This window comes from Aedes albopictus, chromosome 2, assembly GCF_035046485.1.
Source record: "Aedes albopictus strain Foshan chromosome 2, AalbF5, whole genome shotgun sequence".
NCBI classification, from domain to species: domain Eukaryota; kingdom Metazoa; phylum Arthropoda; class Insecta; order Diptera; family Culicidae; genus Aedes; species Aedes albopictus.
This window is the reverse complement of record NC_085137.1, coordinates 180,468,443-180,493,442: the sequence shown is the minus strand read 5'-3', so window position 1 is coordinate 180,493,442 and position 25,000 is coordinate 180,468,443. Positions and strand designations below refer to the sequence as shown.

The 25,000-nt window shown below is 42.5% G+C and overlaps 3 protein-coding genes across 3 annotated transcripts; all 3 read left to right on the top strand.

Moving 5' to 3' along the window:
* The first annotated feature begins 3,636 nt into the window (after positions 1-3,636).
* LOC134286285 (uncharacterized) lies at positions 3,637-10,359 on the top strand. Its single transcript, XM_062847877.1, has 2 exons — positions 3,637-3,645; positions 9,994-10,359. The coding sequence occupies exons 1-2, from the start codon at positions 3,637-3,639 to the stop codon at positions 10,357-10,359; spliced, it is 375 nt and encodes a 124-aa protein (XP_062703861.1).
* Positions 10,360-17,101: 6,742 nt separating this feature from the next.
* LOC134286283 (uncharacterized) lies at positions 17,102-21,261 on the top strand. Its single transcript, XM_062847876.1, has 2 exons — positions 17,102-18,377; positions 18,428-21,261. Exons 1-2 carry the CDS (start codon positions 17,102-17,104, stop codon positions 21,259-21,261), a joined length of 4,110 nt encoding a protein of 1,369 aa, XP_062703860.1.
* A 1,949-nt stretch (positions 21,262-23,210) lies between these two features.
* On the top strand, positions 23,211-25,000 carry LOC109407555 (GATOR complex protein NPRL3; the record flags this gene model as incomplete). The annotated part of the gene is given in 3 exon segments (XM_019680622.3): positions 23,211-23,536; positions 23,590-24,745; positions 24,829-25,000. Coding segments are annotated over 3 exon segments (1,527 nt in total), but the record flags the coding sequence as incomplete, so codon positions are not given.

The following is a 25,000-nucleotide window of genomic DNA, read 5'->3' as shown; positions in this document are numbered from 1 at the left end:
GAGAATTGTCAGACAAAAGAGGCACAAAACAAGCAACAAAGAAAATGCGACGATTACTCTTTATCCCTACTGGTAACAGATAATGACATGATCTCGAAATTTTTTGTTGCAGACAAAACGGAAGCTGAATTTGTTGCGTACTTTTCAACTCGTGATTAATCAATTATTTCTAACCCAAAGTCGAAACTGTTTGATGATAGAGCTTCACCAGAGTTGCAGTGTTTACCGACTCGAAATTACCGTTCGAAAATCGCAATGCAAGGCTTGAAAATCTTTTAAATCGTGGTGTACGATGTTAATCCCATTATTTTCAAGTTGGGACAAACTTATGTCGCATGGGTTTGTTTGTCGCAACAAATACAGGTTGCGACATTGTCATTATTGTTGCGCGATGGTTGAATTTTGATTCTGTGACATATGCCCATGCATATGCCCCAGTTTGTTTTAGCGTCATATCAAGTGGTCCTCCATCTCTCAGTCTTCGCTTCAAGTCCGTGGTTGTATACAAAATTTAATTACAAAGTATTTAATACCGCAGAGTCCGTTTGGCTTCTGTCCAATCACCTTACGTGGGATGGCTCACCTTACGCCCCAGCATAGACGCGCTGATAGCAATATTGGGCCTCGTATTTATCGCAATATACAGTAAAGCACCTACAAGGCTTTGGAAATACTGGAATTTGATACTGGTCCTGGACATGTAGGAGCACTCTGCTTCTCACTTTGCGCACAAGACTTGTTCTGGTTCCCACCTGCTTGATCTGCACGTTGCTTGGCCAAAGCGCGACCATTTTTCTGCTTGTGGCCGGACTTGTGGCAAAAGTAGCACGTTACCTTCGATTTCATCAAATCCGCCTTGAGAACTGACTCACCACGTGCTCCAGAGCAGCGCTTCGACACTTCGTCCATCAGCTTGAATTTGATGAGCGAGCTCCAGTGTAAGCTCGTCATCCGCTCTGGTCTCCGGCGCCGTCGTCAACGTTTTGAACGATTCCGGTAAGCTCCGGAGTACCATGGCCACTTGCAGATTTTGGTCCAATTCCTGGCCTGCCACCGTTAGCCGTTCGAAAAGCTCCTCCAGTTCGAACACGTGTCTCTCGATGTCGTCGCCGTCGGAATACCGTTAATCGCAGATCTTCTTGAGCAGAGAAACTTTTGAGGTTAGCGTTGCTTTTTCATAGTGTCCTATCAGCTGTGCCCAGGTCTCCTTCGCCGTTTTGGATTCTTTGATGAGGTTCAACTGATTGTCCTCCAGCAAAAGGTCAATCGTCGCACGAGCACGCTGTACCATGCTTCAACCATCAACCACCGGATCAGCAGGAATTCCACCCTTGTCTTCCAGGTCGAATAGTTCGCTCCGTTGAGATTGACGATTTCCAAACGTTCCATTCCGCAGCAGAAAGCTTCACTTTTCTTCAAACGATCTAAAAAAATCTTGAGGCTAATGAAAATGTTTCACTCTTGTTTATCGGTTGCTACGGTACCACTACTATATCGAGCAAAGGCCGACAACCGTAGGGGTCGAGTACTGAATATAAACTTAACATTTATGGGAGCGGACCTGGTGTGATGGTTAAAGCACGTGACTATCACGCCGAGGACCTGAGATCGAATCCCATTCCCGACAATCTCACAAAAATGTGAGTTCTTCCTTCGGAAGGGAAGTAAAGCGTGGGTCCCGAGATGAATTAGCCTAGGGCTAAAAATCTCGTTAACACAGATAAAAAAAAACTTAACATTTATTTCGAAATAGCTGTCCAAGCAAACGACGCGTCGTTCTGCCTGCCTACTGTGTTTTTTGACATGCAGCTCTGTGGAAAAAGGCCCTGCAAAACGGAATTTCAAACTTTCTAGTTTTCGGTGCGTTTCCGGTCGATTTTCCCAATTATTTTTTCCTACGAACACGTCGGAGCCCTGCACGAATGAATCACTGAAACCGTTGCACAGTGGTTCCGCCATAGGTCATTAATCCAAAAATTTGACCTCAATGAAACTATGATATCATTGCGGAAACATCAAGTTTAATGCTTAAATAACTAGGTACAATTATTACTTTTATCAAATGTATGCCGAAACTTTTCCGCAGAGCTCATGAAAGTAGATGTTCTTGAATACACGCAGAAAAATAACACATATTAGAACCAAGGTGGGGCTGGCTCACCGACACTTCCGGTCCGCTTTAGTGCTTTATGCATCATTGTGGCCAGGTGTTGCTCTAGTTTTTCCAACTGTATTGTAAAGCATGAGCGGTGATCCTTGGCATTCTTGTGTAAATTGGGGTACTCGAAATGTTGATCGATCACCGATTATTGCTGGCAGATGTAGTGGAAAGTTTGTCTTAATACGTATCAATCGTCTCTGACAAACGAGAAAAACTGACCTCACTGATTACCTGTCTCTGAGTCAAATTTGGTATAGAGTCTTCAGTCTCCGATTAATCGCTTCATGTTTGATGGAGGTTTTTAATCCAATGGGTTACATAGCCGCTATCAGAATGAAGAGAGTAATGTTCCGCGTAATATATCACAAATCAAAAGAGGTACGGTACATTACGTGGAGCGGATATACTGAATTGGGTATTAGACCAAGTCCCTGCTGGGTGGCGCTAAATAGGTGAGCCATAGACAATAGAATCGTCAATGTCGTAGGGCATAGTATGTGACTATTGTCGAAACAACACTATTTTTGGTCATTGTCCAACCAAAATCATAAGCGGCGTCCACTTACACTAAGCGCATAACTATGTTAGGGTTGTTGGTAAAATATAATAACACTTTTTAGTTTGTGTAGTTAGTTGAACTAGAGTTAACTTTTTATTGAGACATTTTCTGTAGGTTTATTCTGGATCACAATACATTAGCTGTCCTTTAACTGAATTATTTTATAACAGTAGACAACATTATTTCTTCTTGATAAAAGATGTATTAACAAAAGCATTTCAATGTGGACATAGAATAGCCAAACTATACATCTGATCAGATATTTTTTTTTCGGTATTAAATTTGGGGTGAAAAGTTAAACATTTACGGAAAATAGATTTTCAATGTCAGACAAACATCACTTGAACACAGCTACCAATGAACCAAACCTTCTCTACTGTCTTCTCATTTTGCCGCTTCCTATCTTCTGACACTAGTTAGGACTGTCTGTGGAAGATCCGGGTTTCTAATTCTGTGTAGGACTTGCTAAAACGGGATGCCTGATATGTACTGCGGACAAATGGGCTGGAAGTACTGAGCAATCACAATTACTATTGTACTAATCATATTAAATGCATGGAACGTCGCCAACCGGCAAAGAGGACATGACGAAAAAAAACGCGAGATGGCCCTAACAAAAACTAGAAAGGCGATGAAAATGGTCACCGATGCAACGATATGGAAACAAAATAGATGAGAAATTATCGACCCAATCAAAATCTATGAACATATCGCACATTAGTAGGTCCACATCTGCCTACAAGCAGATGGGCTGACAGTTGTCGGCCTGGGTGTGGACTGAGCAATTACAATTACAATTACAAAAATAACACATATTAGAACCAAATATAAAGAGACTTTGTTTCTAAGTCGCGAGGTGTATTGAATCGAAAAAATATTTCTTTGTTTTCAATATTGGAGAATGGATAATGCCAATATGAGCAAGGTGATTTAGTTTTACCTTCAGATTTTCAAGAGCAGATCTGGTTGTAAACGATAACTCGCTATCAGTATAGCATGTTATAGCAGTATTCGTGTTCGATTCTCGCTCGCCTTTTTTATTTCGCTTCCACTTTCAAACAAAAATATTTTGTTTTTGAATCTAAGTCAGTGAATATTTGTTTCAAAAAAATAAAGTCTCTGAAATTGCAAAATTACTTACTTTCAAAGCAATGATGTGATAGATTCAAAGTCAACAAGTATTTGAAACTACAATCAGTGCCGCGGAGGCGTGATTGTGAAATCAATAAAAATAATGCTTTGAAACAAAGACCAAATGTATTTGATTCAAAGAAAAATGGTATTGAGCCGTGGTTCAATGGTTTATTTTCTTTGATTCAAAGCACTTTATTTTTGAGTTTAAAATATTTTTTTCTGCGTGTAGATATTTTATTTGATTTTTTTTAAATTTCACTGTATTAAAAGTCTCATCCATTCGACATGTATTTGGTTGATTGTGTTCGATTCTTACATAGTTGAAATCGATGTTTATCACAAATATAGATGCCATTCTTTATCATTTTATTTGAATAAGTGTGACTGAATAAGATGCTTTTCCACAGAATATAAAAGAACTGAAAATTTTCAACAAACCGAAAAAAATGTCCCCTTTCGACCCCTTCGGACGTTCTTCTATAAAACTTCCCTATAATCTTAAACATGTGAATAAGAAACATAAGAATGTGCACATCGTCGTACCCGTGTATAGTTGTAGCGGTTCAGTGTGATTTCGGAGAAGAGGCCAGTTAGTGGAAGATGCTACAGCACATACACATTGGACACTTCGAAGGATGTTTATTGGTGAGTTCTTTCCATTTTATCATAATAATTAATGCTAAAGGATGTATAAAATTCTGCTCTGGTTTTTGTGTATTTATCTAACTAATATTGAAAAGTTCGTCACGTCATGTGTCGGCGCTAGTTTTCAATGCACATTCAGTTGATAATAAATATTCTTTTATTTTTCGCATTTACACACAAATTTGAATGGTTCGTCATCTTCGGTGTCGACATTTGTAATGTTTTAGTCAAAATGAATAAATGTTTTGACTCAAGTAAAGGTTGCATGAATCAAATCACTTACCAAAGTGAATCCAAATCATGTGACTCTCCCCTCCCCACTAACAAAAACTCCTTCCCGTGACAGTCGTGGAGAAGATGAGGTGATCTCGGTCTCTAGTAGCAACGAACGTCACACTAACATTCCTTTCCTTCCTCGATGACCGTAAGGACGTGGCCGGCGCCGTTATTGACTAATAAAGTCTGGAATTCTCGAACTGTGCACATTGAGAGCGGTAGCTACTCCCAAGCTCCGTTTGTTGGTTCCTTGTGCAATTTCGATTGTTCTGGTCAATCACGGAGTAGCAACTACGAATTGTACGATCATCTATGCTCATGCTCATGCTCAAAACTTCCCTATAATCTTAAACAATGATTTACTGGCGAATTTAGCTGCGACCGTTTGCGACCAGATTGGTGGTAGTCACTCAAGTGTCGTACTTTCTATTTACTCAAAAACTAACAAAAACCTCCGGCATTGCATTGCACGGAACACTTTTTTCCAACTTTCACCCTCTTTATCCATTACATTATGTGTGTTTCACTATTCTAAAGCAGTTATGACTGCCGTGGACCGCCTAAACTAATATTAGTATATCCAAATCAGTTGGTAACCAAAACTGCAAAATAATGAATTTCGGCTCCGTAAGGCCAAAAACTCGATTGAGCCCATTTTTGATAAACAATACAAAAATGCGTTTGGAATGCAAATATGCATCAAATTTAGCGGTTTCATAAAAAAAACTCGATAAAATCATATTTATGGCCGCCCTCATATGGGGCTGGAACCACTGTGCGTTGGCTCGTTTCCGAGCCTATTCGTGACATACAAACACCATTCCATTTTTATTTTTATATAGATAAAGATCTTAGGCTACTATGATTGATCTCTGCTACCGAGTTGCTCCGTTATACTCCATCAATGTTGAGGCAAGATGGGACAGTGCCGTTTTCAGCTGTACCGTCAGTGGGGGCGTCATTGGGCCAAAATTGCATAATCCATTCCTTTAAGAGTTCGTTACAACAATATTTTAGCTCTAGAACCGGTAGCTCAGAATACGGTATACATTAGTACGGGACACGCTTGTATGGAAAAAATAAATCCTCGCTCCAGTCGACTTGTTAGATCCCATTTAGGTCCCATATGAACTGTACAAAATTTCAGCGCAATCGGTGAAACTATAATTTAGCGCAAGTGGTTCAAAGTTTTCATAGGATTTACTATGGGAAAAGTTACACTTTCAAACAAAAAATCCCAGAGGTCGCCCCTTGTCTCCTTAACCCTTATGTGGCCGACAAGGTACCCGGGTACCCAGCGCCCATTTAAAATGCACGGTGTAGAAAAAAGAAAAAAGTTTGTCGGACACATAACGGTTAATTCAAATCGATCAACGTTTCTTGTAGAAAAATCATTTATAAAACTTTCCTTCGAAGACCGCAAAACAATTGAATGCATGTGAAAAAAGTTATTGATTTATTACCGATTAGTGATCTGACGAACGGCTTTTTGTTTTGTTTTATCAGCAGCACTGTAGCTGCTGCCTTGGCTGCTGCTGTTTCTGGGGGTGGTGATGCCACCCGCCACCCCATGTTGCAACGGCAGCAGCAGTGCTGCTGATAAAACAAAACAAAAAGCCGTTCGTTGGATCATTAATCGGTAATAAATCAATAACTTTTTTCACATGCATCCAATTGTTTTGCGGTCTTCGAAAGAAAGTTTCATAACGGATTTTTCTACAAGAAACGTTGATCGATTTGAATTAAGGAGACAAGGGGCGACCTCTGGGATTTTTTGTTTGAAAGTGTAACTTTTCCCATAGTAAATCCTATGAAAACTTTGAACCGCTTGCGCTAAATTATAGTTTCACCGATTGCGCTGAAATTTTGTACAGTTCATATGGGACCTAAATGGAATCTAACAAGTCGACTGGAGCGAGAATTTGATGTTTGTCCCATACTAGTATACATGTTCATTTTTATATTATTTAGGATCATTCAAAGTATAAATACTTCAACTTTAGTTTTGACAATGATATACTGCCGTGAATCGCAAGTCAGTCCCATCTGTAAAAAGTAGGCATTGAGAAAATGGACTCTGAAGTTTTCAAATTTGATTCTATGTGAAACTTCAAAAAAATCGTCATAAATTGAAAACTTGTGCGATCATCATGAAACTTTCACATATTGCTTCAAACATGAAAACACAGACTGTGATGAAAACGTAACAGTGAAAAATATAAAACTGACTAAACTGCCGGTGGAAGCATAATTGTCCCATGTGCATTTTTGGCAATATTGAGATTTTGTAGGCCATGACCATGTATCATGGTGTACTACCATATAGAAAAATAAAAATAGGTAGTTTGTTCTGAAAACTGTTGGAAAAATGCAAGGCCGATTTGTAACATTCTAAAAAGTGGACGCATAAGCGTCACGTTTCATTGGAAATCCTATGGAACTATAAAATCGCTCTAAAAAAAATTTAGTGCTCAAATTCAAAATTGGTTGATGTTAGAACCAGTAAATCAAAATTCAACTATCGCGCAACAATAATGACAATGTCGCAAACTGTATTTGTTGCGACAAACAAACCCATGCGACATAAGTTTGTCCCAACTTGAAAATAATGGGATTAACATCGTACACCACGAGTTTAAGGAGAAACATCAGAGAGTACAAATATGGCTGCCACAATGGCCGACTTGGTGCCCTACTCACGTTTTCAAGAGCACCGATCTTGAAAATTCGTAAACAAATGCGCACGATTTAGAAAAGCAGCCTCCTTTTGCAAGTGAGCAAAGCCAGGATAACAAGTGCGACTTGGTTCGATGCTTCGTTCGTCAGATTTATGCCCCTAAAGTTTGTATGTAAAATTGCAATGGGACTTCTTGAGGATTTTTAAGCCTTGCATTGCGATTTTCGAACGGTAACTTCGAGCTGGTAAACACTGCAACTCTGGTGAAGCTCTATCATCAAACAGTTTCGACTTTGGGTTAGCAATAATTGATTATTCACGAGTTAAACAAAAAATTTCGAGATCATGTCATTATATGTTACCAGTAGGGATAAAGAGTAATCGTCGCACCTTCTTTGTTGCTTGTTGTGCCTCTGTTGTCTAACAATTCTCTTCACTGTAGAACACGATTCAGCACTTATACTTCATAGTTGAGACAGATTACTTTTTTGAACTTTGGACGCGATTTTCTCGATTGTCTGTTTTTGCACATGGGACATTTATGCGTCCACCGGCAGTAAAACAGTGTTAGGTTTTGTGCTGGAGGATACACTAGTTCGTAATGGGACTGACCTGCGATTACATTTCATTATGGGACAATCTGACTTGATGTTGTTTTTCAATTTTACTGAACAAACTATATATTTTTATTCATGCAGCTGAAAGATCATCCGAAGAAAGATCTAAAACGGCCATTAGCTTATTTTTGCCTAAAATGCAGATGGGACTGACTTGCGATTCACAGCAGTATAGCTTAATTAAAATTTGTCTAATTTCACCACTTCTAGGGGAAGATTCATTTATTACGTCCATTGTTTTTCGGGATTTCTAGAACCACCCCCCTCCTCCCTCTGTCACGCTATTTTCCTATACCTATTACACGTACTGTCACACTTTCTTAGACCCCCCCCCCCCCCCCCAAAATGTTGGACGTAATTTTTGAACGTTCCCTAGGGAGTGACATTGGGCCAAAATATCGCTTGCAAATAAAAACTATTGAATATACTTGCGCACAACCTGTTACTATCCAGTCACTTAACAATAACATCACAGACAAACAAACGAGAAAGTTTAACCACATTGATTGTAAACGATCAATGATCCAATCCAATACATCCGCAAATCCCTTAAATCTTGCCCCCGGTAAAATGAGGTGGGGCAAGATGGGTCATGTTTTGAAAATTGTCTATCAAGAACCATGCAGGCTTCAAACTCTATGACCTTTCTTCTATCATCTTTTATCATACCTGACTAGTGTATCCGAGAATCGTGATAAAAAACATAGAATTTCGATTTGTATTCAGAAAGTTAAAGGTATCCATTTCTTATGTGACCCATCTTAAACCCCCCCCTCCGCCCCTCACTTACCATACATTATTCGGAAGCTTTTTGATTAGCTTCATATGGTAGCGCCTCGGTCAATGGCCTATTAGCAGCCCAGTAAAAGTACTTAGATCTCTTTTTGATAGCTCTAAGATTTTACGTGTGTTTTCAAAGTTTGGCTTTATAAAATATTTTGACTGCCTCGCAAAAGTGGTGTTTTCGCAGTTTGATATTATTTTCTCATATGCCCTTGTTTTGAGCTCTTAGATTAGAACAACCAGACACACCACAAAACGATTCTGGCCCTATGAATTGGCGAGACAAACCAAGTCTTGCCAACATATCAGCTTGTTTGTTTCCGTCAATTCCACCCAAGACAGCTTCACCTGATTACGGCAAGCTAGTTGTTGGAGTGATAGGAAGGATACACTCCTAAACATGTTTCAATGTTGTATGTCCGTTCGGCTCTTAGGTGCTCCCGGTATTGCTCCCAGAGACCGCCATGGTATTTTTATCAGAGTTTCTCCTGCGTTTGCCCAAAGACATTTTCGCGGGCTTTCTACCAGGATTTATTCCAAGATCTCCTGAAGAGTTTCTCTCAGGATGTACCGCAGATTTTGTTGCATGATTCCGCTTAAGAGTTTCTCTCTTGGAAAAATTTCCAAGATTCTTTCGATGTTCCTCTTGAAACTTCCGCGGGAGATCTTCCTGGTATTTCTCCCAGAGTTGCTCCAGGAGTTATTCCTGGGATTTCTGCTAGAACATCTCCAAGAATTTCTTTAGCCGTTTTTCACGAATTTTCTGCAGGAGTTCCTCCTAGGATTTTTTTTCCAAAGTTTGTCCTTGTAACTTTTTCAAGAGATATCCGTGAGCTTTCTTCTAGAGTTTCTCCCCAGATTTTTTGCGGGGCTTTTCTTAGATTCATTCCGGTGTTGTTATATCTTTATAAGCCAGATGTTTAATGGGAGGCGTCTTCCGGTGCCCTGGATTTTCTCCAAAGATTTTGTTTTCCGGAGTGCCTTCTGGAATTTCTGGAGCTATTTCTGATATTTACTTTTCATGGAGTTCTTTTAGAGCTTTTGCAGGCTTTTCCTCGTAGTTGTTCCAGAAACAACCCTCAGGGTTTTTTCCTAGTTTTCCAAGACACCGTGATTAATACAACAATTTTACCCATTTCAGGAAGCTCTCGCCTTTGCCGAGGCACAAAATTTTGGCACCGAAGATCTGAGGGAAATCGGCCGGAAGATTTCCGCGTTACCGAAGCAGAACGAGTCCCGCATGCGGATCGCCATCATCACCCAGGGCAGCGATCCGGTGCTGTTGATCCGCGACGGAACCATCACGGAGTTCCCCGTGGAGAAACTGTCCGCCGATCAAATCGTGGACACCAACGGTGCCGGTGATGCCTTCGTCGGCGGTTTCCTGGCCCAGCTGGTTCAGGAGCGAAGCTTCGACACGTGCATCAAGTGTGGTATCTGGGCCGCACGTAAAATCATCCAAAGATCTGGCTGTACCTTCGAGGGGGTGCCCGATTTCGAGGCCTAAGCGGAACGCGAACCATCATACTACAACTCTGTGATACATTGCCCTGCGGGCAAGAGTCACAGCAGGAACACAACACGAAAGCTAGAACAGAAAGAACCTTCCCTTACTTTTACGTTTTAGAGGATTTTCTCTAGTCCGGTGTAACCGCACACAGCTGCTTAAAATTTCGAATACATTTTTTATTGTTGCCAATTTATGGGATTTTTTTTTTCGATGACAGCATTTGAAGATAAGGGTACTATTTGACGCAAATGAGGAGAGGTGATGTAGAGTCTTGATAATTTCAAGGGCAAGTTCAATGGATCAATGAAACAAACTTTTCTCGCATTCTCCGCATGTAAATAAAGACGCCACTGTATTGAGTTGTCCAAAAAAAGTCTCACGAAACCTACTGCAAACCTATCCATATACGTGAGAACAAAAGATGTTTACAAAGTTCTTACAGGTAGATTAACACGGGAAATCTGAACACAAACCACTACCACACAGGAATTTGGATTGGTCAATATGGTCACTAGCATTGTGACAGCAAGTGAGCTATTTCAAACACACAAGACTACGGTAGCGCTATCTGTTCATTTCATAGCGGCCGTTTTAGTTATTTTAGTGATCCATTAGAAGCAAAAATGGGTCCACAAAGTCATTCAAAATGTTAATAAGCACTAGCTGGCCCGGCCGACAAACGTCGTGCCGCTCGCCTGCGTCCTCAAGTACACAGGGTCAAACTAGAGTGATTTTAACTTAGAGTGGCGTCAATGTCAAAATTGGAACAGCGGTCATCTGTCAAATCCATACAAATTCCTGTTCCAAACCCAAACGAGCAGGAGACCTGTCAAAATGGGAACATGACGCCACTCTCCCTTCCAGTCACTCTAGGTCAAACATTTGACAAGGAAAGAATTCAAGAAACAACACCTGTTTGACACTAATGAAAATTCGATCGAGTCAAACAAGCAGGCTTATTCTGCGCGGCGTGTGAGGTGAGACGAAACCGTCCGTCTCACCACACACGCCGCGCAGAATAAGCCTGAAGATGTTTGAGCATTTCATTATTTAAAATAGTATGAAACAGGATGATATGCGGAGGTTTACGAAACTCAATGGCGTGCGAAGCAAAACGACTTCTCCCGTCATGCAACACTGACAGACAACAATGGTGGCTCCCAGGAGGAATTGTTGAACAGTGAGGATGAAATAGCGACAGAAAGAATTCAACTTTTATATCATTTTATACCTATTGAAAATATGGGAAGAGGAAAAACTGCCTGCTTATTGGGTGTCAGTTTTTAATTTTACTAGTTATTTAGTCACTTCTGTTTTGCCATTTAAAAACCCGTGTTTTGAAAATTAGAGCGCCCCTCGGCCGAAGTATTACCCGAAGCAACATTATCATCTTTCTTTTGTACTTTCTTCCAACACTGTATTAAAACCAGAATAATAAATAGCAACGTGTGAAATTGGACGCAGTTTTTATTACGGAAGTTTTTCCTACCATTTTCGCGCGTATCCGAAACATTTTTGGTCCAATTATCGAGCCGGATTTCGCGGAGTGATCGGTCGCGAGTGACTAAGTGGAGTTTCCGAGGAAACCACTTTCCGCGAGAAAAAACAACTTTGTGTCCGACCATCGTTTGGCATGCGTCCGGATGCAAATTGTTCGTAGTGCATAACCTCAATCCCGCGTCGTTCCCCGTTGGAACTACCGGATAAGTGAAGGAGCATCGACTTCCGCGGAAGTCCGACCTTGGAGCTGTAGAAGAAGAAAGCGTCGACTTCCGTCGAAGCCGATCGGAAGTGTTTACCAGCCGAACAGAGGGTGCTGCGATACGGACAGTCTTCGGTATTCGCACCCGAAATCAGTGAGACAATAGTGCTGACAGTGAACATTCAGTGAGAAAGAAAAACTTGCTAAAAAGACTATAGTGGGTAATGTGATGCATACGCCGTCGGTTTCTGATCAGAAGAAGAAAAAGCAACACAACATCATGGATCAGAAGATGAACGAGTTTGAGTTCCGCCGACAAGCTGTCACGTCGAAGCTGCAGCGAATACAGCTGGTACTTGCCAAGCCAGAGGAAATCACAGTTCATCACTTGGACACCTATCTGCGACGAGTGGATGCCTGCTATGATGAGTTCAACATCCTACAGAACGAGATTTATGCTACGTTTCCTGATCAACGAGTTCAGCAGGAGAAACAATTCATAGAATTCGAGCAGCTCTATGAAGGTATTCGAGTGGCGATTTGCTCTGCTGTGGAGGCATATCGAATGCAACAAGTTGCTGCTGTTCGACCCCGGTTGGCCGATGCCGCGGTTGCCGGCGAACAACAACCAGTGATTGTTAATCAACCGGCCGGACTACCAGCTGTCCCTCTACCAACCTTCGATGGGACATACGAAAGGTGGTTCAGATTCAAACAGCTCTTCCAGCCCGAATAAACTGGTATCATACAGTGCTGATTTAGGTTATCATTTTTTAATTATACATCTTATCGTACAACGGATTGTAAACCTATGATAGCATGAATCATATGGATTATAGCAGATATAATTTTCGGACTTTTTATGATAGACCGAATGGGTTGTTAAGTATCGTTACCATTCAAAAACGCATTTTTTCACGAACAAAAATTTTGTGATATCGTTCATGCTATAATCACTCTATAATTTAATATATGATACAGGGAATCATTAAAGCAAAACTGAAATATTTCACCAAATCTGCATTATCGACAAAAAAATTCACCCCTGCGCATTTGACGCTGGCGGCCGATTCTGTCACATTTGACTACCACCGAATCGTTTGTGTTTACCAAAGTGTTTTTTTCGGTGGTTGGTTGGTGTTCGAACTGTGAATCCCGGGGTTGCTCCGTCGGTCGTCGCGCGGTGTTTACTGATTACGCCAAATACAATTAGTGCTCGCGGGTTATTCAAAGACGATAATGTTCTGAAGTTTTTTCGGAGAAACATTTTGAAAAAGAAATGCCAGGAGGAGGATTACCGGACGACCATCAGGACATGTCCACACTATGTGGCAAGCGAGGAAGTCCGATGTTGAAACTGTTGTTGTTGGAAGGGACCACGGCAGCTAATCTGCACCTGAAAATCCATTCTTTCCGGCAAAACAATCATCCCTGAACCTAGTGAGAGTCGATACCCAAGAATGGTGCGACGACGTTGCAATACACACACGCTAATGCACCGCCTGCAACCTGCGATGCCAACAAATTCCCGGCAAGAACGCACCAGCGATAAAGTGTTGAAATTTGGAAGTCGATTTTCAGAGAAAATTCCTGCTCAGCTGTGCCAAATCGGGCAACTAATGCAAGGTAGGTATACACATAATACCATAATAACGTTATGATTACCTACGATGTTACATGCCAGCTAGAATAAATTAATTATAGACAGGGAATTAGCCAAAACTAAATTATTGAAAATTATTCATAAATCATAACGTGAATCGTAATCATTCATACTATGGCATTTGAAAAGTCTTGTATGATCACATTTTAATAACTTTCATCATTCAATCATTAAATTATTATTACATCTATCGTTATTATTCCACGAATAGAAATCTTATGATATGAACGATACCGTAAACCATAATTTTCTATGCGGGAGGATTTGATGCAAAAACATCCCGGATTGTCTGACGCAACCAAATTGCATTACTTGACGCAGTCACTGAAGGGAAAGGCGGAGAACGTAATCAGTGAGCAGATACTGAATGAAAACAATTTCCAAGCAGCCTGGAACTTGTTAGAAGAGAGGTTCGAGAATAAAAGGACGATCATCGATATTCACGTTGGTGGTCTTCTCAACCTAAAGAAGATGAATAAGGAGTGTTCATCAGACTTGAGGCAGCTTGTAGAGGAGTGCAGTCGTCACGTTGAGGCCTTGGAATTCCACGATCAACATATGGAGGGTATGTCCGAGCAGCTGGTGGTTTCACTGTTGACGTCCAAGCTTGACAAGGCCACGTTGAGCCTCTGGGAAAGCACCATCACACCAAAAGAACTGCCAGACTACACGGACACCATGCAATTTCTGCGCAACCGTTGCTTTGTGCTGCGAGGCAGGTACGTCACACCGAACGAATGAGGGCGTAAAGCAGAAACCGCAACTAACTGCTCCCAGCCTCCTGTCACCGCAATACTGCCCCACAGGAAAATAACGAGCCAACATCTCTGGTTCCCACTTCCAGCCGCCCCGTTAAACATAATAGCGGCGGCTCGGCGGCTTGGTTCCCCATGACAGCGTAAAGTTTGTAAACAAACATAATTCCAGGAGCAAAAATCAAAAGCGGCGAAACTTTTTTCGCAACCAATTTCTCTTTTCACCTTTTAAAATCGTTAGTTTAAGCAAAACGTGATTTTTAATTTCGCAATTATTTATTTAAAAATGAAGTCGTAATAGTATCAGCTCGTCTTCGTCACGGGAATGAAGTTTCCATAAAATTTATAATTGTTATTGATATGATTCAGCCACAGTCAATAATCGTTCCTGGATTTTGATGTTGACCTCAAAAACATGGCCGCGTGACAGGAGGCTGACTGCTCCGAAGCAACACGTCAGGGTCAGCCTCCTGTCACGCGGCCATCCCAAGTAACCACGAAGTCGTATATAAGTGCATCAATTTTGCTATATATTGATAATTAAAATTATGAATATAATGCTGCATTACTTTATACACCTCATTGAAGCAATATTAAAGTGGAAAAGGGCCCCACTAAAATCAACTTAGTGCCACATATTGCAGCACGCTGACAGCCATTGCTAAAGTAATATAAATGCATGTGCTGTACATTTGCATTTCACATGCTTGATACGTGCAACACGAAAAACCAAAACAAAAATCTATTTATAGCACCGTTTCGTTATCGACGGTACTGATGCCCCCACACATGAATGTTTTAACCATTATTTTTTTGTCGTCGGATCGGGAGTCGAACCAGAAGTGTTGAAGACCGCTAGATGAGTTCCATACGCGCTGGCGCCTTGGACCGTTTCTGCTGCAGTGATAACAACAGATATTTCATCAACTTAAAGGAAACTGTTCTTCTGTCTCAATCATTGTAGTAGAGGGTAAAACGACTATGCCATATGTAATAGAATACAGTAAACTATCACATTCCGATAAATTACTGATAAATACATAATGCATTTTGAAAGATATTTAATCAACATAAGAAAATTAAAACCTCGATTGAAACACCCTTCGCACACTGCTCATATGCTAATTGTGATTTCCATCGTTATTGGCATGTGATAGCAGCCTACAGAAAAGAGAAAAGTTCATCTCTAAATAGGTTTTGCTGTCGTCGATCGGTGGCTCAAACGGGGAATCAGTTGGTCGGTAGTCGAACCAGAAATGTTGAAGACCACTTAGAGTTGACTGTAAAGTTGTTCAATCTTCTTGATTTCATTTGTTTACCATTAGAGTCAAGCTTTTATAATTGTATTGTTAGAGCAAACTTTGCTAGTTTCTACATTGCATTTATTCAGTTTTTGCAGTGTTGAATTATTGAATTATCTTATATCACCTTTTAATAAACCCGAATGTAAAGAAAAATGCAATGCATCATCACACTGATAATGCCAATCTAAAGGATTATTGCATGACAAGTGTGGAATTACTGCATTTCGCATTGCAAAGGTTGATATTCAGTCTAATTCGTGCAATGTTATAATGCTTGTGGTTACTTGGGATGTTTTTGAGGTCAACATCAAAATCCAGGAACGATTATTGACTGTGGCTGAATCATATCAATAACAATTATAAATTTTATGGAAACTTCATTCCCGTGACGAAGACGAGCTGATACTATTACGACTTCATTTTTAAATAAATAATTGCGAAATTAAAAATCACGTTTTGCTTAAACCTGAGTGTCGCGGACTGACTCAATATGCTCTCTCAGCGGGAGCCAAACATTGGGAGCCAAACATTGAAGATAGAGGTTATGTTAAACCTTGTTGTACCTGTGTGCTTGATTGAAGAGTATTGCTATCTAGGTACTGCGGATATAATCAAAACTGTTGTCACGATATCTCCATTTGCTGCTATCAATCCGTTGGAAAGCGAGGAGAAGAATAAATATTGTTTTGAGCCCATTTTAGCTAATTTTGTAACAACTATCCATCCAAATTTCCATCGCGAATGGAAAATAATAAACTTTGAACACGACAACAAAATTGGAATAATGGTGGATTGATCATGTTTACCATTTCCGAACAGCGTCGCGACGGCATGTTTGACAAACGCGCAGAGAGAGGTGTTTGCAAGAAAATTGAACGCTCGTGCGTGTTTACAAGCTGTGTGCCGGGAGTGTGTTGGTGTGTGTTGGCTAGCTTGAGAAATAAAACCGTTTCTATCCGCAGCACCTAGGCTTAAACTAACGATTTTAAAAGGTGAAAAGAGAAATTGGTTGCGAAAAAAGTTTCGCCGCTTTTGATTTTTGCTCCTGGAATTATGTTTGTTTACAAACTTTACGCTGTCATGGGGAACCAAGCCGCCGAGCCGCCGCTATTATGTTTAACGGGGCGGCTGGAAGTGGGAACCAGAGATGTTGGCTCGTTATTTTCCTGTGGGGCAGTATTGCGGTGACAGGAGGCTGGTCAGGGTGCACACAGCTTTACAAATCAACGAGGGTGTGTGCGTAATTTGTGATGAGTCGCACAACATCAACAAATGCAGCGCGTTGAAGCAAATGACGCTACCCGAGAGAATTGCGATGGTCAAAGAGAAGCAACTTTGTTTCAACTGCCTAAAGCGAGGCCACAGAGTAGGCCAGTGCAAGTCCAGGGTCTGTACGGTAGCTGGTTGCGGAAGAAAACACCATACGCAGCTGCATAGTGAGGTTCCAGTGCCGGCGGAGAAGGCTGCTGAAGGAAGTGTTCCGGAGACGAAGAAGGAACCGCCCACCCAACCCGAACAAACAACGTCAGCTGTCACCTGCACCAGTTTCACCGGAAAATCTGTACAACCGAACAAAAACGAAGTGATTCTGTCGACGGCCGTAGTGCAAGTGAAGGATACTCGTGGATGCTACCGTTCTTGTCGAGTGTTGCTGGATTCAGGATCCCAATCCAACTTCATGTCCGAAAATTTCGTCAAAATGCTTCGACTGAAGTTGGATAACGTGCGAGTTCCCATTGTTGGGATCAATGGTGAAAGGCTAACGGCAACACAGAGAACTGCAGCCGAAGTTAAATCATCCTGCAACGAGTCGTCGTGGAGTCTGGAGTTCCTGATAGTGCCACAGGTTACTGGCGTTCTTCCGTTGCAGAAAATTGATGTGCGTCCATGGAATATACCGCCCGACCTGAACCTAGCAGATCCCCGTTTCAACATTCCAGCTCGAGTAGACATGTTGATCGGGGCCGAACTCTTTTTTGAACTACTGATTACCGAACGCCTAAAGCTCGACATCGGTCAACCTATGCTATGGCGATCGGAGCTCGGTTGGATTGTTTGCGGTTCCTACAGGAGCAATCAGAGGCCAGTGGTGGTAACTACCGTCCATTGCCAACCGGCGGAAACAAATTTGGAGGATACTGTGCAGCGTTTCTGGGAGCAAGAGGAAGTTCCGGAAACGACGAAGCTGACAACCGAAAACGAGCAGTGCATCGAACATTTCGAGAAAACTCATCGTCGAGAAAACGGCCGCTTTGTTGTTAGGCTGCCCTTCCGAAACAACGTAAACCAGCTCGGAGATACACGACATCTTGCTGAGCGGCGATTTCTGCACTTGGAGAGGAGATTTGTACAGTCTCCAGAGCTGAAGCAACAGTACGTATCGTTCATCAACGAATACTTGGCATTAGGACATTGCCGAAGAGTGGAGCATGCAGGTAACGAAGATCATGGATACTATCTGCCACACCATGCCATTGTAAAACCGACGAGCTCAACAACAAGACTTCGCGTTGTATTCGACGCATCGGCGCGTTCAGACACGAACCTTTCCTTGAACGACGTGCTGATCACCGGACCTGTACTACAGGACAGTTTGATGGCGATAGTCCTACGATTTCGTCGGTACAAGTACGTCTTTAAGCCGACATTGTTAAGATGTATAGGCAAATCCGGGTCGACGAATCCGATTCGCCGTATCAGAAAATCCTGTGGAGGGACAACTGTCAAGAACCGCTGAACACATTAGAGCTCACGACAGTGACCTACGGCACCTCTTGTGCACCGTTTTGTGCAACCGCGTGTCTCAAGCAGTTGGCGGACGACGAGCAAACGGAGTTCCCGATAGCATCCAAGGTAGCTCGGAAGGATTTTTATATGGACGACGTACTATCCGGAGATGATGAGCTGCAAAGGGCTCTGGAGTGCCAATATCAACTAACCGCAATGCTGCAACGTGGAGGATTTCGTCTGCACAAATGGTGTGCAAACACGCCCGAACTACTCGAACGGATTCCAGTCAACGAACGTGAAGTGCAAGCGAAGATAGAGGATCATAACCCCAACGAAGTGATCAAGACCCTTGGGTTACTGTGGGATCCGAAAAACGATGTGTTCCTGTTTAGAACGCGACCACAAGACGAAATACGAGAGTTCAATACGAAGCGCACCGTTCTATCAGATACAGCGAAAATCTTTGACCCTCTTGGGCTTTTGGAACCAGTTACTGTCGTGACCAAGCTTTTCATACAAGAGCTTTGGGCCCGCGGCGTGAACTGGGACGAACGATTGACGACAGATCAGGAAGCCAGGTGGAGAAGGTTTACGCAAGACCTGCAGCGCATCAACGAATTGCAAATACCGAGAAGGGCTCTCGCAGACGATGCAACCGCTTTCGAAATTCATGGCTTCTCTGATGCCAGCCAGAAAGCATACGGCGCGTGTGTGTATTTGAGGAGCGTTAAGCGAGATGGCACAGCTGCCATGCATTTGTTGAGCAGCAAAACCCGAGTGGCACCATTGCCGAAAAAGCCCGGCAGCAAACGGAGCGGCAAACCGTTCACTATACCCAGAGCGGAGCTGTGTGGTGCTCATTTGATGGCGAAATTGGTAGCTGCGATAATTGAGCACCTGGATCTAGAAGTCCACGCAATCGTACTGTGGTGCGACTCGCAGATTGTGCTATGTTGGCTGAACAAATCTCCGGATACCCTGGAGGTTTTTGTTGGCAACAAGGTTCGAGAAATCAAACAGCTAACGGACGGTTTTGAATGGCGATACATCAATACGAAACAAAATCCAGCAGACTTGGCATCTCGTGGGCTGCGTTCATCGGAGTTGCAGCAGTCTACCATCTGGTGGCACGGTCCGTCGATGCTACAAAACGCTGACTACACGTACCAACACATCGAGCAACCCCCCTGCAACGATTACGAACTTGCAGCTTTGGTCCACGTGTCGGTTCAGGTGCAACCATGTGAGCTGTTAACAAGGTATAGTGATTTCCGCCGTCTTCAGCGCATTGTGGCCTACATATATCGGTTCCTGGACAACTGCAGGCAGAAGGACGGTACCCGAAGGCGTACAGGATTTTTGACGGTAATTGAATTGCGTTCCGCAACGCAAAAAATTATCTCGCTGGCTCAACTTGAAGGCTTCGCAGACGAGTTCCGGATGCTGAGGAGCGGCCAAACGGCGAAAAGCAAGCTATTGGCGTTAGACCCGTTCATCGATCGTGAAGGAATGCTGAGAGTTGGTGGCCGCTTGAAACACGCTAATATTTCATTCGGCAAGAAACACCAGTTGCTGCTACCACGCAGTCACCATGTGACAAAGATTTTGATCGCGGCGCTACACAAGGACCATCTTCATATCGGACAACAAGGATTACTGGCAATAGTACGTCAACGCTATTGGCCGGTCCGAGCCAAATGCACCATCCGGCAAATAGTGAAGAAATGCGTCCGGTGCTTTCGAATGAATCCTCCTGAAGTTGTGCAGTTTATGGGAGCGTTGCCGGATTATCGGGTGAACCCCTCGCCGGTCTTCTACAGCACGGGAATAGACTATGCAGGGCCATTCTTCGTCCGGCAAGGTCGTCGAGCAGCGAAAGTGAAGGCATACGTGGCGTTGTTCATTTGTATGAGCACCAAGGCTATACATTTGGAACTTGTGTCGGATCTCACCAGTGCAGCATTCTTGGCGGCCTTGCATAGATTCGTCGGACGTCGTGGATGTCCGGAGAAATTGGTATCAGATAACGCAACCAACTTCAAAGGCGCCCATTCGGAGTTACAGGAGCTCTACAAACTGCTCCAGTCGCAACAACTGCAGGACGAAGTCGATCGCTTCTGTGCAGCCAAGGAGATCCAGTGGTCCTTCATACCGCCCCGATCGCCGAACTTCGGGGGTATATGGGAGGCTGGAGTCAAGGCGGCGAAATCCCACCTCAAGGTGATTTTGTGTGAGGCATCCTTGACCTATGAAGAAATGAACACGGTGTTAGTTCAAATAGAAGCAATATTAAATTCCAGGCCCCTAACGCAAATCTCCAATGACGCCAATGACCTAACTGCATTGACACCGGGTCACTTTTTGGTGGGCCGTGAATTAACAGCAGTTCCTGAGCCGAGCTACGGTAACGTGCGAGTATCGTCTTTGTCCAGATGGCAGCACTTACAGAAGTTGAAGCAAGATTTTTGGGCTAGATGGTCAGCAGAATACCTGAGCGAATTGCAGCCGAGGAGTAAGTGGTATAAGGACAAGGTAACCGTTCGTCCAGGAATGCTGGTGGTAATAAGGGAAGACAACATGGCACCTCAACTGTGGCACCTTGGCCGCATAACGGAGGTTACACCAGGTGCTGAAGGCTTGGTCCGCGTGGTAAAGATTCGTACGGCAAATGGAGAAGTAACCCGATCAGTCAGCAAGATTGCGATTTTGCCCATTGAGGATAACACGTTTCCAGCGAAGGAGTGAATTGACACGGTGTGTCAACGGGGGGAGAATGTTTTGAAAATTAGAGCGCCCCTCGGCCGAAGTATTACCCGAAGCAACATTATCATCTTTCTTTTGTACTTTCTTCCAACACTGTATTAAAACCAGAATAATAAATAGCAACGTGTGAAATTGGACGCAGTTTTTATTACGGAAGTTTTTCCTACCATTTTCGCGCGTATCCGAAACAACCCGATTCAATCCACCTATGGTGAACAGAACCCTTCTTACACTTATTAAAACTATTGTTGTATTATTTGTATTTAACATATTTATTTTGTGTGATGGACCAAAAGTTCTAGAAAATATTGTGGATTTGGCATGTAGTGGATTGGTTTCCAAAATAGCATCATGGACCATGGACTAAACTACCAAAAACGCCAGACACCTTCTAGAATCTTGTGTGAAATTAAAAAAATAGCTTTTATATTCTGGAATATTGTATCTTTTGTTTACTGCCAAAAGATCTTGAATCGATTAACAAATGGATAAGAAAATCAGCGAGATACACTTTGTCTAATATCTCTTAATCAGTCGTATAAATTAGCTCTGAAGTACTTGGTATCCATGGTTATGGTGTAAAAAGGACAAAAATAATATATCTACCATTCTAATCAGTTTTGGAATTAGCTAGTTATTTTGGCTGTCCAGTTCTTGCAATTTTTCCCACAATACATAAATTCAAAGCTTTCATTCAACATATTGTTAGTTTTCATAGAATTCCTGTTTATTTGTAATTTGTTTTTTATAGTTTTATTGAAAACAATAACCTGCTAGTATACACTTTATATGAGGTCAGCATTATTGATTGAACAATAATTTCCCATAGCCTGGTCAAAAGCTCATGCAAGATAACAAACGAATATAAATAAAAAAAAACGGAATTTATTGAAATACTCTTCGAAAGATATCTCAGTAACCAAATGTCCAATCGAAATAAAATTTCAGGGCCTTTAACAAGGATACTGTAGCTTTCATTTGGTGCTGAGAGAACCAAAATCGGTTGACAGACGGTTGAGATATTTATTATGATACACTTGGTCAAAAATCTTTCAAAAGGTTAACCTGTTTTACTCCCAACTACTCTTTGAAAGATATCTCGATAACCAAATGTCCAATCCTAATAAAATTGTATATAGGGTTCTACTAGGATGTTATAGCTTTCATTTGGTGCCAGGAGGACCGAAATCGATTGACAAACGGCTGAGATATTTATTATGATACACTTGGTCAAAAATCTCAAAAAGTTTAGTGGTATAAATCCTAAGTACTCTTCAAAAGATATCTCTGTAACCAAATGTCCAATCCTAATAAAATTTCTGGGCAATCTACTAGAATGTTGTAGCTTTCATTTAATGCCAAAAGAATCGATTGATACACGGCTGAGATATTCATCAATATGCTAAATGTAAAAAATCTCTCAAAAAGTTAACCTATATTACTTCAAAGTACTCTTCAAAAGATATCTCGGTAACCCAATGTCCGATCGTAATAAAATTCAATAGGGTTCTACTAGGATGTTGTAGCTTTCATTTGCAACTAAGAGAATCCGAATCGGATATCAGACGGCTGAGAAACGTGCGTGACTTTTTTTGTAACATACGCACACACACATACACACACAGAGACATTTGCTCAGTTCGTCGAGCTGAGTTGATTGGTATATGAGACTCGGCCCTGCGGACCTCGGATCGAAAGTCGGTTTTTCGAGCGGTATTTATACCCTTCTTATAGGTGTAAGAAGGTTAAAAAAAGCCACTTAATGTCTCAAATTTTTCATTGGATTATCAAAGTTTATCAATTTGCCGTGACAATCCAATCAACAGTAAAATCGAGATAGGACTGTGTAAACAGAGACAACCTCAAATTAAGCTACCATGTACCACAGTACTCGCTTGCTTTGTTGCTTTCCACTGTCATCATCAGCTGATGATAAGAGTTTCGGTTCGCATCGCAGTCTCGAAGAAACCACAGTCGCAATTGATAACAGGTGCTTATAAATGCGCATCCTTTCGTCATAATCCAAATCTCCAAATGTAACATTCCCACCCAACATCGATGGAAGTCAACCCACTCAGCATCATCCTGGTGAAATCGGACAGCAAAGGAGACCGGCTGTTGTTTCGCTATCCGTACAATGTTCCGCAGCAGTTTCAGGCCAGTGTGATTCTGGCCCGGAAAACACCCTACTCGATAGTGAACAGCGCCGATGATATCCTGCAGAATGCACCGCCTACTGTTTCGAACATCTGCTTCGGTAAGAATAGGGTATCTGCTTTTTTACGATAACGCCTACTATGCTTATTTCAGATCAGCTGTATGGGATTTCGGATGACGTTCTTGCCACCCTGTTTGCCGTCAAATCCGAACTGTGTAATCAGAAGTTTGAACTCAAGGTCAATGACGTGCGGTTCGTTTCGCACCCGACACTGGTCAAGCTGGACGGGGACGATCAGAAAAGCTCGGCCTACTTTCGTATCAATGTGGTTTTCGCGCTGCATGCTCAGGCTAGTTATTCGATCGTCAAGTGCTACTACGAGCTGAGTAAGCGGATTGGGGTTGCTTTGTTGTATGAGGAGAAGCGCGCGGGATATCTCTCGAACGAGATGAAAATGATGGTGGCGAGCATGGATGAGGTGGCTGCGGCAGCACAAGAACACGATCATGCATCTAGTGCTCCGTGCGGAAATGTGTTCGATACCATTCTGCGGGATTGTACTTTGGCACAGTTTATCAAAACCATCTATCAGGATCTGAGCACAACGGGGCTGTTGAATGTCACGCTGAATCAATCGGTTACGTTGAGTTTCTGTCTACCGCAGAAAGCGCATCAGTTTCACAAGAAAGGAGTGGTGATCGAGCCTGAAACTATCGATCGGTGTTTGCATGCTCTGAAACCGTATCATGGCATGCTGCTGTTAGTCGATCCGTCTGAACTGTTGGACTGTGTGCCACCTTCTGGTGCTCGCATGCTTCTGCAATTGATCGAAGCTTACAATCCGTTGAAAAGTTTACAGAACATGGCTTCCGACGCAGATCTGATGATTGATCACGTGTACCAGTTGGTTGGTCACTTAGTTTACTGGGCCAAAGCTACCATAATCTATCCTCTATGTGAAACCAACGTATATGTAATAGCTCCGGATGCCCAGTTGAACATTCACTCGAACCTGTCGGAGAAGTTCTCAACCAAATTCCCCGGCATGTCTCTTTTCGAAGTGATCAGCGACTTTTCGCTGCCTACTTCGATCGGCCACCTTACGACGCCACTGCAGCATCCAGCTCGTCAGGGTAGGCTGGCGCAAATGGTACTGTGGATGCTGCAACATCACTTGCTAATGCAGCTACATACGTACGTTCAATTCATCGCTTCCTACGACGAAGAAGATAGCGTGCCGCTTGAAAATGGACACCATGACGCTTTGATGGGCGTTATTGACGAAAAGCGGGCGATCAACAATAATGGGTAAGTTACGTTTTAATCTTGATTTTTAGTAGTCTCAAATAAGCATCCTTCAACCATTATTATCACTGATCATCAACATCCAGTAGTTGCTGTTCGCTTCCGGCCACCTCTAGTCAACCGCTGGCCGTGCCAGCCAATCGCAAACATTCCCTCTCGGAAGACCTATTTCCGGACAGTTTAACCCTGGCGACGTCGCACACGCGACCGTCCTCCGCTAGTCACCGTTCGAACATCAGTCACTCGAGCGTCGGCCAG